We start from the raw sequence: 15,641 nt of genomic DNA on the forward strand, positions 1-15,641 counted from the left end.
AAGCCACTCCAGGCCTGCCAATATTTAAAAAAAAAAAAAAAAAAAAAAAAAAAAAAAGAGGGATAGGCGAGGCCCGACACCTGGAAAGGAGCCAGGTAGGAGATGCCCCCTTTGTGGGCTTCAGACTGTTGGAAAGGAGGCAAATATAATGGATTTAAAGGTGTGCATAATTATTAGGCAGTTTTATTATGGTTTGTTGCAACTAGCAGGGGAGACACATATACATACACACGGTAGCTTATAAAAACAAATACCAGAAACGAAATTAAAATTAGATCTCAGTGCCAACATATACAAGAATTGCAACCTACCCATAAGTTTCCACAAGTACAAGGTGTAATATACTCAGACATAGTTAAAGGTAAAGAAGGCTGAAACACAACCACCAAACAGGACTTGCAAATTAAAGGAGGAGATCTATGGTCATTGTAATAGCAATACAAATAGGTATTTCTGATAATACAATATAAGCGTACTTGAAAAATCTCCTTTTAATGTGGTGAATGCTGCCTCGCTGCTGGTCATCTTTCCACAACTTCCTGGATTCCTTGCATTATTTGCTGCTTCCTCTACAGCTTTTTTTACTTTTGATTTCTGAGGACTGCATAACCTATGGTAAATTGTTGCCTGCAAGCAATTATTCCTGTATCAACTTCACCCCCCGAAACTCCTCCTCCCAGCACCTCTGTAGTTCAGAAGGCAGGCTCTGAGTTTTGTGACACAGCAGTGCCTATCAAAAGTGCATAGTAAATATGTCACAGAAATCCAGAAAGTAAGTATGTGGGGATCTTCACAAAGTTTACAGACTTTAGAATCATTCAGAGTAACAGACGTAGGTTGGAATTACCATATTTATCAGCGTATAACAGGTACCTTAATTTTAACCACTAGCCGACCGACCGCCCTCCTTGACGGCGGCAGTATGGCTCCCCTGCGCAAATCGCTGTACAGAGGCCACGGCGATGACTGCCGGGCATCCGCGATCGCTCGTGACAGAGCAGGAACAGGGATCAGTGGGTGTAAAAAAAAAAAAACCACAAGTCCACGTCCTATCAGGGAGAGGAGACAGATTGTGTGTTCCTAGTATATAGGAGCACCGATCCAACCCGCCAGTTAGAACACACAGTGAGGGAACACATTTAACCCCTTGATCCCCGCCTAGTGTTAATCCCTTCCCTGCCAGTGACATTTATACTGTAATGAGTGGCTACTTATAGCACTGATTGCTGTATAAAAGGTCTGTGGTTTTTAAAAAAAAAACAAAAACAAACAAAAAACAACTTTGAAGCAAAATAAGGGTCAGTGCCCATCAATGCATGCAGCCCCCACCCCCCCCCCCCCGAGGCAGCCCAAATGAAAGCATTGGCATATAAAACAGGCACACACTATTTGCACCCAATTTTCAGGGTGGAAAAGTGCGTGTTATACGCCAATAAATACGGTAACTGAAATACAATGTGGAAACAAACATTATTTTACATTTTGACCATAGATACGCTTTAAAGTGTCAAGATTGGGCTAGGAAATACTTAGACTGATTTTTCAAAGGTTTTATGGACAGATGAAATGCAAGTGAATCTTAATGAATGAAATGAGGGTGGGTCCTTGGCAGGATCACTAATGGACACAGTGCACAAGTTCAAGGTGCCAGCAAGGTGGGGCAGAGTACTGGTGTGGGCTGCTATCATTTAGCATGAGTTAGCTGGGCCATGGCAGATTAAAAATTGTCAGAAAATCAACTGCACAACCTACTACCAGTCTGGAAGATATTTTCTTCAAACAAAAAGGTTAAATAAATCAGCTACATTCAGGAAGGCAATGATCTTCATTGCATGAATCCAAGTACTCCATTGCTTGGCTAGCAAAAGGTCAGGGAGACCAAATAAACTGGGCCTCTTCTGCACCAGATTTAAATCCTATTGAGAACTTGTAGGCCCTTTCCAATAGTGAGAGAAGACAATACACCTCTTTTAAAACAGCATTTGTGGTGGTTGCTGCTTCAGCAAAAGTTCACTGTGTAAAAAAAAAAAAAAAAAAAAAAAAAAAAAAAGGAAAAAAGGAAAAAAAGGGACTGTTGGTCACTGAATATTTCTGAAATGCAAATAATGCAATATGTAATTTTTTGATACTCAAATTTTACAGTAATAATTCCACATATGAATAGTTGCCTAATAAAATTCTACATGCCAAAGCTTTCCCCTGAGAAAGAAAAGTTGCACTTCCTTAAACATTCCGGTTTGATGTAAAACATCTTAGACTGACAGTCATTGTTCCAATAAAATGAATTCTGAGGAATACCATTTTCATGCAGTGTACATTACCAATATTACTAGTGTCTACAGTATTTAAAGCGGAACACCCAAAAGGGAAATTTGTTTAGAATAAACCCACCCCCCGCACGTACAAAAGCCTTTATGTGCATTTTTTTAATATAACATCACTCCAAAATGGCATTTCCCGGGTCACACAGCCTCCTGGGATACTCGGGACATCTCCTAGGAGGCTGGAGGCTACATAAGCAGGCACACAGGGCAGGTGCATCAGTGGCAGCTGGCTGTCCAAACGTGGAAGAGGCAACCAACTGAAAGACCAAAAGGTGTCACCAAAACAGTGAATTGCAGTGGGACAGTGCTTCATTCATTGTGCAGGCAAGTTTATATTTTGAAGATAGCCCAGAAATAAAAAGAAAAAAGGGGGGAACAAAACACTAAGGGGGGGATTAAGTTTAGCTTTAAATACCGTGCACAGCTTGATTTTGTGAAATAATGCAGCACTGGCCTGGGTGGATCTAGAAGAATGGTATGGTAGTGCTTCCACTAGTGGCAGTGTTTTTTAACCAGTTTAACTATAGGCTGCAGATTTCATATGTCTGTTATCTATATAAAAGCAAGTTATAGCATTTGGCTAGTTGGAGGAAAACAATAGCGCTGCGATTTCCCTGAAATATGTTCTATACTAGACACAGAGCTTTTGTTCCCTAACACTCTGCCTCACATGGACCAATAATATTTTCACAGTTACAAAGAAAAAGGCACATTCCATTCTGGTGAGAACAATAGTAGTGCTATAGAAACAGCAATGTACAAACAGCTATACAAAGTATAGAATACAGATCATTGTGTCCAGAAAAACAAACAAACAAAAAAAAACAACCACACATACTTGTATCAAGTTTTAGGTTACTAAAATAAACTTTTAGAAAACTGATGTTGATTATACACACCCGGGAATTTTTCCCTTGAGTTGTTGCTTTGGATATTCAACAAGGACATATTTTACCTGAATAAATACAGCAATTATTCAGTACATATTGTATGAGTACCCTGTAAGTACATGGCCATTGGTGACTATTCATAAATAGACATCAAAAGCACACGAGCAGTAATGTTTACATTAAAAAAAAAAAAAAAAAAAAAAAGTTTAGGATAAGTACTTTGGGCTCAGTACTTGCTATGGTGTTCTAACATTTTCGGTTCTAATCATTCCCAACAAAGGCACCAACATTGTGTTAAACAGTCTGACATCCCCCTATAAGTGCAAAAAGCAAGCAAATTATACAACACTGCAAGCTATTTACAGGTTGACAGTAAAAGTGAGGTTTTGGAAATGTCTTTGGCCTTCAACAAAATCCTCTAATACAATGTCATCAAGACATAACAAGGAGAGAAGATATACCAAGGAGAGAAGTAGGCACTGGACAAATTACAGTTCCAATAACTGTTAGCCAGCAAATATATTTAGATCTTTGCAGTTAACTGGTCTAATTACATTTAGTGAAGGAAATTCTGTATCTCGCAATAAATATAGAATGGCATTCCAGGTGCAAACTGGCCAACATTATTAAGTTTCTGGTCACTTCTGCTCTAACTGGACTCACATAACAGAGAAAGTGCTGCATCTTAAACCTGAAATCCAGGCCGATACGGATAAATACACAGATGAAATAGATATATCATAGCCGACAAAGAATTTGTGTTTATATCCAGTCTTGAGATTCACAGCTTTTCCATACCACAAAATCCTATCTGGCAGGCAGGAGACCCAATTTTCCCCCACCCTGTGACTAGACACTGAAAAAAGGAGAAGCAGCAGACCAATGAGCTCCTCTCGTCATCAGTCTTCTTTTAGCATGCTCCTTGCACTGTAGTACAACGGATTTGCTCCATTTGCTGCTTCCCCCTTTCACAATTTGAGCTCTGCTGTACAGTAGACTACAAGTGGCTGTTGCCAAGTCAAATTCAGGTACTTGCACAACAAAAATAATACATTTGAGGATTTGTCAATGAATACAGAGCTGCATTACTTTGTGTCTTATATCTGCCCATAGTACAGTTTTAACATTTTGAAATACAGTTTACTCTGAATAAACATCAGTTTTAATTATTGCTCAGTATCAGATTGCAAAAATGCTGATAACTGTAGCTTATGACTTCCATTCACATCAGGTGGAAATGGATAATTAATCAGCAAAAAGCACAAAAAAAAAAAAAAGAAGGCAGGAGGAGTAGAATAGAATATAAGGTGATCAGGAACAAAGCAAAGTGCACAACAGAAAATATTTCAGGCAATACTTAAACTTCTTTACATAAAAAACAAAAAAACAAAAAAAAAAAAAAAACAAAACAACCTGAAGTATAAACCTCTCAACACAATTTGCATAGTACCATGCTGGTGCTCAGCATATATAAGATACTCTTTCCTATTCATTTAGACATGTAGTTCCATGTTGGGAACAATATAAACTAGTCAGATGGTGTGATTATCTTCAGGTCATATGCTTTCTAGCAGCAAGCATTTGAATTAAGTTCTTGGCATGTCCAAGGTTCAGTCTGTTTTATTGGCTTGCTCACAGGTCTGCTTCTGCATCATGCAGCGACGGACAATGCTGTCAAAACTGCCAAGGTAGAACAATGCAATTGTACGAAACAGTCCCATTGTGACAACCTAGAATGGAAACCGGTTAGATTAAAAACTGCAATTCATTTCAAAGGATTACACAAAAAAAAAAAAAAAAAAAATCTATCCCAAGGGGAGACATCACAAGATGTGGGGGCTTATTTATAAAGTAGAGCAGAAATTGATATTTGCTCTTCATTACATGGTGACCCATCCATGACGCGGTGCAGCCCCATGGTATTCTCCCTGTTTAAGAGAAGCAGAGAGCTGTGTGATGCAAATCACCAGACAGGTCACATTACCAAAGTTCTCATACCAGAATTTTTTTTTTTTTTTTTTACACACAAAACTTTCATTCAAATGCTGGTGCAGAACAGGGTATATAGGTAAAGCACAAGCATGAGGTCATACTGCTGTTTTTCAAAGAAGTCCCCTTATTTTCACTTCACTAATGGGGCACTGTGGTCTCCGATTTAATGGTCAAGTTCCACTGACTGCAATTCTCCTGTCAAATAATGTGCTTTTACTGTTCAGTGATGAAGCACCTTTTACTGACATTGCATCAGTCTCCTTATGGACTTCCTTTCCTCCTTTAAATCGCACCTCTTTATGCTCCTAGCTGCAGGATATTAGCAACAAAAATTAGGCAGAACATGCACATAAGCAACAGTGAGCTAAGCGATGCATGAGGCTTAAAAAAAGATTTCTTGGATAGGCACCCAGATTTATCATGGAAGATGCAGCCAAGTGGTGGAAACATTGAACTACCCATTTCATTTGTAGAAAAGAGGGGGGGGGACACACACACACACACACACACACACACACACACACACACACAATGGATCTGAACAATTTATCAGGGTACTGAGCGCCCCTTGCTGTGGAGGAGCACACAGGTAAAAAATATACACTGCTATGCAAAAGTTTTAGGAAAGTGTGAAAAAAAATGCTGTAAAATAGGAATGCTTTCAGAAAGATGTGTCAATAGTATATTTTGTCAATTAACAAAATGGAAAGTCAATAAACAGAAGAGAAATCCAACTCAACATTTGGTGTGACCACCCTTTGCCTTCAAAACAGCATCAATTCTTCTAGGTATACCTGAACACAGTTTGAAGGCATTCTGCAGGTAGATTGTTCCAAACATCTTGGAAAACTAATCACAAATCTTCTGTGGATGTAGGCTGCCTCAAATTCTTCGGTCTCTTCATTGAATCCCAGACTGACACAATGATGTTGAGATCAGGGCTCTGTAGGGGTCAAACACTCACTTCCAGGACTCCTTGTTCCCTTTACCTTAAAGATGATCATAATCATCATGGATTTATGTAGCGCCAACAGTTTATGCAGAGTTTTAAAATTTAAAGGGGGACAGTGCAATTACAATACAGAAGGAGTAGGAGGGCCCTGCTCATGGACCTTACAATCTAAAAGGGGAGGGGGAGGTGGTACAAAAAGGTAATGGCTGCAGGGGATGCTCCGATAGAGGCGACTCAAGTACAGTTCTTAGGTGGAGGTGGGGTAGGCTTCCCTGAATAAGTGAGTTTTCAAGGATTGCCTAAAGGCAGACAGGGTAGGAACAGGGTAGGAGCAGACTGGACATACTGGGGCAGGGAGAGGCTCTGAAGAGGGAGAGGCAGTAGTCACGGATCGGTTAGTAAGGTGTATTAGTCTAGCAGCGTTCATAATAGGCTCAAGGGGGACTAGCCTGTGTAAAGGTAGGCCAGTGAGCAAAGAGTTGCAGTAGTAAAAGGCAGGAAATAATCAAGTGGATAAGTTGTTTTGTGGGGTCATTAGGAAGGGGCAAGTTATGGAAATGTTGCAGAGGTTAAGGCAGCAAGATTACATTAGTTACATAGTAGGTGAGGTTGAAAAGACAGTCCAACCTATGTGTGTGATTATATGTCAGGGTAACGCCCTCTACTTCCAGGTAGGTGCTATATTAGTGTTTTATAGTGTAGGGCTGAGGTACAGGTAAATTTAGCCACGGCTGTGTTTCTTTTCAAGGCCTGGTTGTTTTGATCTGGGAGTGTGAGTATAGTGGGGATGTGGCCACCTACACTTGGGCTCATGGATACCTCCTCTGCTTGCAGAAGGATTTTTCTGCAAGGGAGGTTGGACCTGAGACCTGAGTGGCAGGCAGCTCAAGTAAAAGCTCTGACCAATCATTAACTTGAATTGGCAGGGGGTGGGTCTCTCATAAGATGGGGTCACATGCCTCCGGGGGGTTCGAGCCCAGGGGGAAGAGAAGAGGAGTCCGGGGCCTGGAGTTCCAGGTGGCTGAGGGGCTGGGGCCCTGGAGGAGGAGAGTCGCCAGAAACTTCTCAAGGGAGGCCCAGGTTGAAAGCCTGGAGTACAGGGAAGACAGCGCTGGGGATCGTGCTGGACATCCCCATGCAGGGGATGTGCCGTGTGTGCGGAGGAAGTAGACTGGAGGATCGACATTCTGTGACTGGGGAACACAGAACTTTGATCAAGAGGAAAAGGTCAGTGCAACGTAAAGAAGCCAGAGCAGGAGTGAGTAGAGTAGCATGCTGTGTGGCTACGGAACACAGCATAATCAGCAATCGTTCTAAGAGTAACTTCCAAAGACTGAGAGGTTGTTTGGTAATAGAGTCATGGAAGATAGGCGGTGCAGGCCTTTTGACTCTAGAATTGATAACCAGAGAAGTCACGTCAGTCAAACAGAGGAATTATTCAGAGTGATCCCTTCTGCTAAACTTGGAAGCACCGTGTGGGGAAATTTATAGTCGGCTAGTCCGAACTGCACAAGTAGTAAAGAGGGGATTACACGGGGAAAGTGCAGTTATAAAGGCCACGGATGATACCCTTATAGAGTGAAATTCATTGGGGCATCTCATATATTCCTCATTGATAACCCAATTTACCCCGCGAACAAAAGCAAGAAAATTCAGTTACTGACTGTTTGGCGTCTTATACTTGGTGATGGGAGATCAGAAGCAGGGTGATTTGGCAAATTGCTACAACCAACTCAGCAGCCCCTATGGGGGTACTGCTACATCAGTATTACCATGTATATCCCTGTATGTTGCAGTCGTTCAGGTGCTTATCTAATAGTTTTTTTTAACTGTTTTTTGACCACTGCCTGTGTAAGGGAATTCCACATCTTTGCCGCTCTTACAGTAAAGAACCCTCTACGTTGTTTAAACCACTTCAATACCAGGCACTTAGACACCTTCCCGCCCAGGCCAATTTTCAGCTTTCAGCGCTGTCGCAATTTGAATGACAATTGCAAGGTCATGCTACACTGTACTCAATTTTTTAATCATTTTGTTCCCACAAATAGAGCTTTCTTTTGGTGGTATTTGATCACCTCTGCGGTTTATATTTTTTGCGCAACAAATAAAAAAAGACCGAAAATTTTTGAAAAAAAAAAAAAAAGTTTTTGTTTCTGTTAAATTTTTGTAAATAAGTAAGTTTTCTTCTTCAATGACAGGCACTGATATGGCTGCACTAACGGGCACTGATACGGCAGCACTGACAGGTGCCCCTGATAGGCACTTATGGGTGGCACTGATGGACACTGATGGGTGGCACTGACACTGATTGGTGGCACTGATGGGCATCACTGCAATATAATGGTGCCAATTAGTGCCCATTTGTGGGCACTGACTGGGCACATGTGGATGGCAATGGGGTGCATACCCGGCCATCCACATGTTGCCCCCTTCCCTAGTGACGATCCCTGGTGGTCCAGTGTGGTCATCTGAGGGGGGGGCTGCGCAGACCCCCCGTCAGGAGAGCCGCCAATCAGCTCTCCTCTACTTGCGTCTGCCAGATGCGAGTGAGGAAAAGCTGATCAACGGCTCTTCCTATTGACATCGTGATTGGACACGGCTGATCACGTGGTAAAAGACCCTCCGCCGGCCTGACACACCGATCCACGCGATGCGCGCCCCCGTGGGCGCACGATGGCATTTTATCCTGCTGGACGTCATATGGCGCCCAGTCAGGATAACTGAATCATCTATGGGCCGGGCGGGAAGTGGTTAAGGTTAAACCTCTTTTCTTCTAATTTTAATGAGTGACGTGTCTTGTTAAATTCCATTTTGCAAAAAAGTTTTATACCTATTGTGGGGTCACCAGTACGGTATTTATAAATTGAAAATATCCCCTTAAGCGTCTCTTCTCCAGAGAGAATAAGTTCAGTGCTCGCAACCTTTTCCCATAACTAATATCTTCCAGACCCTTTATTAGTTGCCCTTCTTTGTACTTGCTCCATTTCCAGTACATCCTTCCTGAGGACTGGTGCCCAGAACTGGACAGGATACTCCAGGTGCAGCCAGACCAGAGTCTTGTAGAGCAGGAGAATTGTTTTATCTCTGGGGTTGATCCCTTTAATGCATGCCAATATTCTGTTTGCTTTGTTAGCAGCAGCTTGGGACTGCATGCCATTGCCGAGTCTATCTACTAGGACCGCCAGGTCCTTTTCCATCCTAGATTCCCCCAGAGGTTCTCCCCCCAGTGTATAGATGGCAAAAATATGCAATGTAGTTGCCTACCTGATTAAATTTGTTCAGATCTTTTTGCAAGGTTTCCACATCCTGCGGAGATGTTATTGCTCTGCTTAGCTTAGCATCGTCTGCAAATACAGAGATTGAACTATTCACCCCATCCTCCAGGTCGTTTATGAACAAAATAAATAGAATTGGTCCCAGCACAGAACTCTGGGGGACCCCACTACCCACCCCTGACCATTCCGCGTATTCCCCATTTATCACCTCCCTCTGAACTCGCCCTTGTAACCAGTTTTCAATCCATGTACTCACCCTATGGTCCATGCCAACGGACCTAATTTTGTACAGTAAAAGTTTATGGGGGGGGGGGGGGGGGGGGGGCACAGTGTCAAATGCCTTTGCAAATGCCAGATACATCATGTCTACGGGCCTTCCTTTATCTAGATGGCAACTCCCCTCCTCATAGAAGGTTAATAGATTGGTGTGGCTAGAACAATTCTTCATGAATCCATGCTGATTACTGCTAATACTGTTCTCATTACTAAAATCTTGTATATAGTCCCTTATCACCCCCTCAAAGAGCTTGCATACTATTGATGTTAGGCTAAACGGTCTAATTCCCCAGGATGTATTTTGGGCCCTTTTTAAATATTGGTACTACATTGGCTTTTCTCCAATCACCTGGTACCATTCCAGTCAGTAAACAGTCAGTAAAAATTAGGAACAATGGTCTGGCAATTACTTGACTGAGTTCCCCAAGTACCCTTGGATGCAAGCCATCTGGTCCTGGTGATTTATCAATGTTAAGTTTCCCCAAGTCTAATTTTAATTCTGTCCTCTGTTAACCAGGGAGGTGCTTCCTGTGATGTGTCATAAGGATAAACACTGCAGTTTACCCCCCCCCCCCCCGATTCCCTCATGAAGACTGAGGAGAAGAATAAATTCAATACCTCTGCCATCTCCCCATCCTTTGTAACCAGATGTCCTTCCTCATTCTTTATGGGGCCAATATGGTCTGTCCTCCTTTTTTACCGTTCACATACTTAAAGAATTTCTTGGGATTTTTTTTCGCTCTCCTCTGCTATGCGTCTCTCATGTTCTAGCTTAGCCACCCTAAGTGCACCCTTACATTTCTTGTTGCATTCTTTATAAAGTCTGAATGCTGATGATGATGATCCCTCAACCAGGTATTTTTTGAAGGACTTCTTTGTTTTTATATGCATTTTTACATTGGATTTAAGCCATCCAGGACTTGTTTGCTTTTTTAAATTTGTTACCCAATGGAATGCATTGGCTAATGCCCTTATTTAATATGCTCTTAAAGCAAACCTATCTCTCCTCCGTGTTCTTTGTTCCTAAGATTTTATCTCAATTCATGCCTTTTAACAAGGTTCATAGTTTAGGGAAGTTGGCTCTTGAATTTCAGTGTCTTTGTATTGCCCTTATGTTTCCTATTTGTGCGATTTATACTGAAGCAAACTGACCTGTAGATCCAGTAACGCTTTATTTCTAGTTGGTGCGTCTACCATCTGAACCATGAAATTGTCCTGCAAGACATTTAGGAACTGGCGAGCCTTAGATGAATACGTGGTTCCCTCCACTCAGTCCATGTCTGGATAATTAAAATCCCCCATTAGAACACTTCCCATCCTTGCTGCTAATCCAACTTGTGATAGGAGATCCATCTCCTCCCTCAGGTTAGAGGGCCTATAGCATACTCCCAGTAATATTTTCCACTTAGCTTCATCCCTTTGGAGCTCTAACCATAAGGATTCCACCTCCTCCCTAGCCCCCTTAGTGATGTCATCTCTCACATTCACTTGTACATTATTCTTGATATATAGGCATACCCCTCCCCCTTTTTTTACCCTCTTAGCCAGTGATTGGAAGTGGAGGTGGAAGGAAAGGTCAGGGTCTAGGATTACACCTAGCACCCTGGCATGTGTGGAGGGTCCCAATGGTTGTGCTGTTGATCTCAATGGTAAAGTTGTGGGGAGGGGATCCGGGAAGAGGAAATATTACAAGCCCAGTTTAGGAAAGATTGAGTTTGAGGAAGTGGTGTGACATCAATAAGGATATGTTGCTTAGGAAGTTTGTGATACAATGCTGGACTGTAGGGGATTGAGAAGGTCGTTGTCAGTTCTTAAATGGCACTGGCTGCATGTTTGGGGTCATTGTCCTGCTGCAGAATAAATTTGGGGCCAATTACACACCTCCCTGATGATGGCTAAGCATTTCTCTATATTTCTTAGCATTGAGGACACCATTGACCTTCACCAAATCACCATCATTTGAAGAAATGCAGCCCCCCAAACTTGCAAGGACCTTCACCATGCTTCACCGTTGCCTGCCAACACTCACTGTACTGCTCTGACCCTTTGGAAAACAAACTACTTCCTGCTACAGCCAAATATCTCACATTTTGACTCAGTCCAGAGCACCTGCTGCCATTTTGAGCACCCCATTTTTTTTTTGTGCATAGTTGAGTCAGTGAGCCTTGTTTCCACATTGGGAGGTATGGCATTTTGACCACAATTCTTCCATTAAGGCCACTTCTGGCCAGATATCACCAGACTGTAGATGGTTGTATCTGGGTCTTACTGGTTTTACCAGTTCTGTACTGATGGCACTGCTGGACATCTTCTGATGTGGAAGGGAAGCAAGCATGAGGTGTCTTCATCTGCTGTTTCCTTGGCCAACCACCGCACCTACAGTCCTTAATGTTACCTGTTTCTTTGTGCTTCTTCAAAACAGCTTGAACAGCACATCTTGAAACCCCCGATCTGCTTTGAAATTTTTGCCTGGAAGAGACCTTGCTAATGCAGTATATCTACCTTGTGTGTTGCGGTGCTCAGTCTTGCTATTGTGTAGGACTTGTGACATGAAATGGTCTTTCACATCACCTTAGTAGCAGAGTGTCTGTTTCTCACCCAGTTTTACGTCTCATTACAGAGCTGTTTCAGTTAATGACCATTTCAACCTACAGTACATATGAAATTGATGATGATTAGCACCTCCTTGGTATAACTGATTAATCATACACCTGACTCTAATCCTAAAAAATCCTGAACTGTGTGCCAATGTACAAAGGGTGCAAGTGTAAGAATTGATGCTGGTTTGAAGCCAGAAGGGTAGTCACACCAAATATTGATTTGATTTACATTTTTCTTCTGTTCACTCACTTTGCATATTGATAAAAACACACACACACACACACACATACATATATATGTGTGTATTTATATATTTATGAAAGCACTCTTACTTTACAGCATTCTTTACACTTGCCTAAAACTTCTGCACAGTACTATATATTTGTAGCAGCCCCCCCCCCAAAAAAAAAAGTACTACATTTTTTATAAAACGGTTTGAAACTTTTTTGCATATATCAATTGCCGGAAAGCTTGAAAGGCTGGAAAGATGGTTTATTATATGTTCCAGCCATGCAGAACTAGAGTTAAATAATAAAAACAGCAAAGAATATGGCATTGCTCCTAATTGCAGGATGAAAATTCCTTTCAGTTTCCAGTATGTAAAATTTTAATCAAGGTCTTGAAAAAAGGATAGTTGCCAATGTGTAATTGAGGGCACATCCTGGTACCATTTCTGTCTGAATCAACTAACAAATTTCAAATGTTACCTGCTGGAGCCCTTCTGTGATGGTCGTGACAGGTGACATTCCACATGTTAAAGAAGACAGCATATAGCCATCAGAGCCAACAGAACTGTTGAAATTACCGTGCTGCAATTAGGTAGAAAGAATAAAAAACAAACATTTAATAGCAGAATATGACATTTACAATACAAAATGACTGAAATTGGAGCAGCAACATTTGAAACATCATGACACTGCCTTGAGGAGGACGTTATAATGTCCTGAACTTTACGTGGTGTTATCTGAATGATGCCAGCAGCAGGCATCAGCCGATGTGAGCAGCAGGCGATTCCTTGTTTACCCTCTTTATTGCTTTTACAGGTGGCGTAAGGTGACACCCCCCTGCCACCCTCCGATGCTTCTCCTGGCTGGCCCGTGCGAATGCCATAGACTGAATCCCCCAGTGGTTTACTATAGAGTTGGCCGTGGACCAGATGGTCCCCGGCTCTCTCTCTATGACCCTCGAAGGCGAAAAGCTAAGTTTATACTGAGCAATATTGTTGGATACATTATATATTTTATATAGGTTTTATATTTTCACATATGTATGGCAATCTTTTATGTTATTGAGAGTCCATATAGTTGAAGCATTTTTTGTTGTTCCATATTGATCACAGAGCTATTATATATATTTCTGGATTTATCGCCACACCACTCATGTTCTAACATTCAATCGGTTGCTTTTATTTTAGGTAACATTTTAAACAACTCTACTGTGCTATTTGTTCCTCTAGTACTTGTGCAAATGCTCTGATGAATAATCCGATACCTCCCAGTAGGGCCGCTGATAGGCCAGTACAACTGACCCTGTTGTACCAGGCCCGGCATCCTCATCATAGCGGGGGGGGGGGGGGGTCCGAGCAGCCTCACAGACGATCGGTACGGCGGTGAAGGGAGTTACAAGCACCAATCTCCCGGTGTGGCTTTCACTAAAGCAGCTGACAGCCGCTTCTCCTCCTCTCCCTCCCACAGCTGTCAAGTGCTTTATTGGAAAGCTATACAAGGAGACTGGTGCTTAGAACTGCCCCCACCACTGCACCGATCACCCCAAACTGTCCCATGTCCTCCTCCGGCTCCCCTGAACCCCCTCATCCCAGATCTGTCAGGATGGAGAGCGGAGGCAGGAGCCGGTAAATATGTAATATTTAAAAAGAGTCTCTCTCTCTCTCTCTCTCTCTTAACGGGCAATAAAAAGTGTAAAGTAACAAAAGATCTAAAAATAGCAAAACCACCAACCAGTCTCCTGCCTTTGGGGTTAGAATAATATTTTGTTCATGTTTCAAGCGATCATAAAACCAGCATAGAGGTCTATCGCTAACAGCATTGATCCAGTTTTTTTGTGCAGCCTTCCAGGGAGGCAGATTTTAGGTTTTATACTAGCTTACCATGTCTGTTATAATATATACAAACATGCACACCGTAACAAAAAAAAAAAAAAGAAAAAAAATTCAAATGCACAGGGATAAAAATAAATAAATAACTGCGTTCGGTATTGGGTACAATTCATTAAATATCTTTTAGTAAAATATTCTCAAATAACCAAAGAAAAACAAACATTCTCACACAAAAAAAAAAGACCATTTAGATTTCAAGGCACATAAAGTTTGTGAATGGTTTATGACCATTTTTATTTCTGCCACAATTTAAATAATGTCACCAAATGCTTAGAGGAGCAGCCAAGAGGTCAGCTGAGAGAGAAGAGGAGCTTTTTCCCTGTCTATATAAAGGCTCTCCCCATGCAGCGTGTGATGGGAAAATAGAATATCGCCTCTAAAAAAGCAAGCCTCCAAAGTCTAGTTACCTTTAATGACTTCATGCTATAGGAATGTCATTCTAAACTGACTCTATGGACAAGCCAGCCCACTAACCTCCCGTCAGGAATGTGTCATCTTCCTTAGGACATTTTGCTCCAATGGGGGTGGGTTGACCGTTTTACATTTGCGTCCTATACAGTATATACTTCAGCAAAAACTTGGAATTATTATTTCGTATCAGAGCTGCCATCATGCATGCGTCCGATTCGGTCATCCGGCGCCACGCCATAATATATGAAGGAACCCGTGGCAGAAACAGCATCCTTAGGTATTCCTGCTATAAATTTTCTAATATTGTTAACATTTGTTATCTGCCATTACTTAATTAAATGTTATACTTTTAAATATTTGTGTGATCTCTCTGCACATTTTGAATACAACCCCAAAAAACTTAAACCATCACGTATCCGTAATAAAATAGTGCGTTCATTGCTCAGGCAGAGAGGCAGTCTGCCAGGTTACCGGCAGATAGTTCACATGCTGTATGCCAGTTCTAATCTGGCAGGGATCCCTTTTTTTAATTAGGTGCGGAAAAAGCGCCTGAATTAGAACTAGCATAGATGGTGCTTTGTTAATGTGGCGCAAGCCACTTGCACCAGTTTCCTGCACCATTATATAATGGCACGGGAAGCTTTGCCAATTCCCCATGTGTTCAAAATAGAGACAAAGGCAATATGGCCTCGCAAAAGTTTTGCAGCAGCTGGAGCTCCGCTAATTGCATATCCCTGGTATAGGTTGTTATACATGAAGAATTTGGGGGGGGGGGGGGGGGAATGGGAATACTGCATCTTATTA

The 15,641-nt window shown here is 41.9% G+C and overlaps 1 protein-coding gene across 2 annotated transcripts in view; it reads right to left on the reverse strand.

The window, feature by feature from the left end:
- Positions 1-3,702: 3,702 nt before the first annotated feature.
- The window catches only part of KDSR (3-ketodihydrosphingosine reductase), an 84,460-nt gene continuing 72,521 nt past the window's right edge, over positions 3,703-15,641 (reverse strand). For both annotated transcript variants that reach the window (XM_073630932.1, XM_073630930.1), the window contains exons 10-11: positions 13,018-13,119; positions 3,703-4,944 (exon numbers count right to left, since the gene is read on the reverse strand). In XM_073630932.1, the coding sequence (XP_073487033.1) occupies positions 4,825-4,944; positions 13,018-13,119 (222 nt within the window). In that variant the 3' untranslated portion in view covers positions 3,703-4,824. The remainder of the gene's footprint in view (positions 4,945-13,017; positions 13,120-15,641) is intronic.

The sequence above is a fragment of the Aquarana catesbeiana genome, linkage group LG05 (genome assembly GCF_042186555.1).
Source record: "Aquarana catesbeiana isolate 2022-GZ linkage group LG05, ASM4218655v1, whole genome shotgun sequence".
Taxonomy (NCBI): domain Eukaryota; kingdom Metazoa; phylum Chordata; class Amphibia; order Anura; family Ranidae; genus Aquarana; species Aquarana catesbeiana.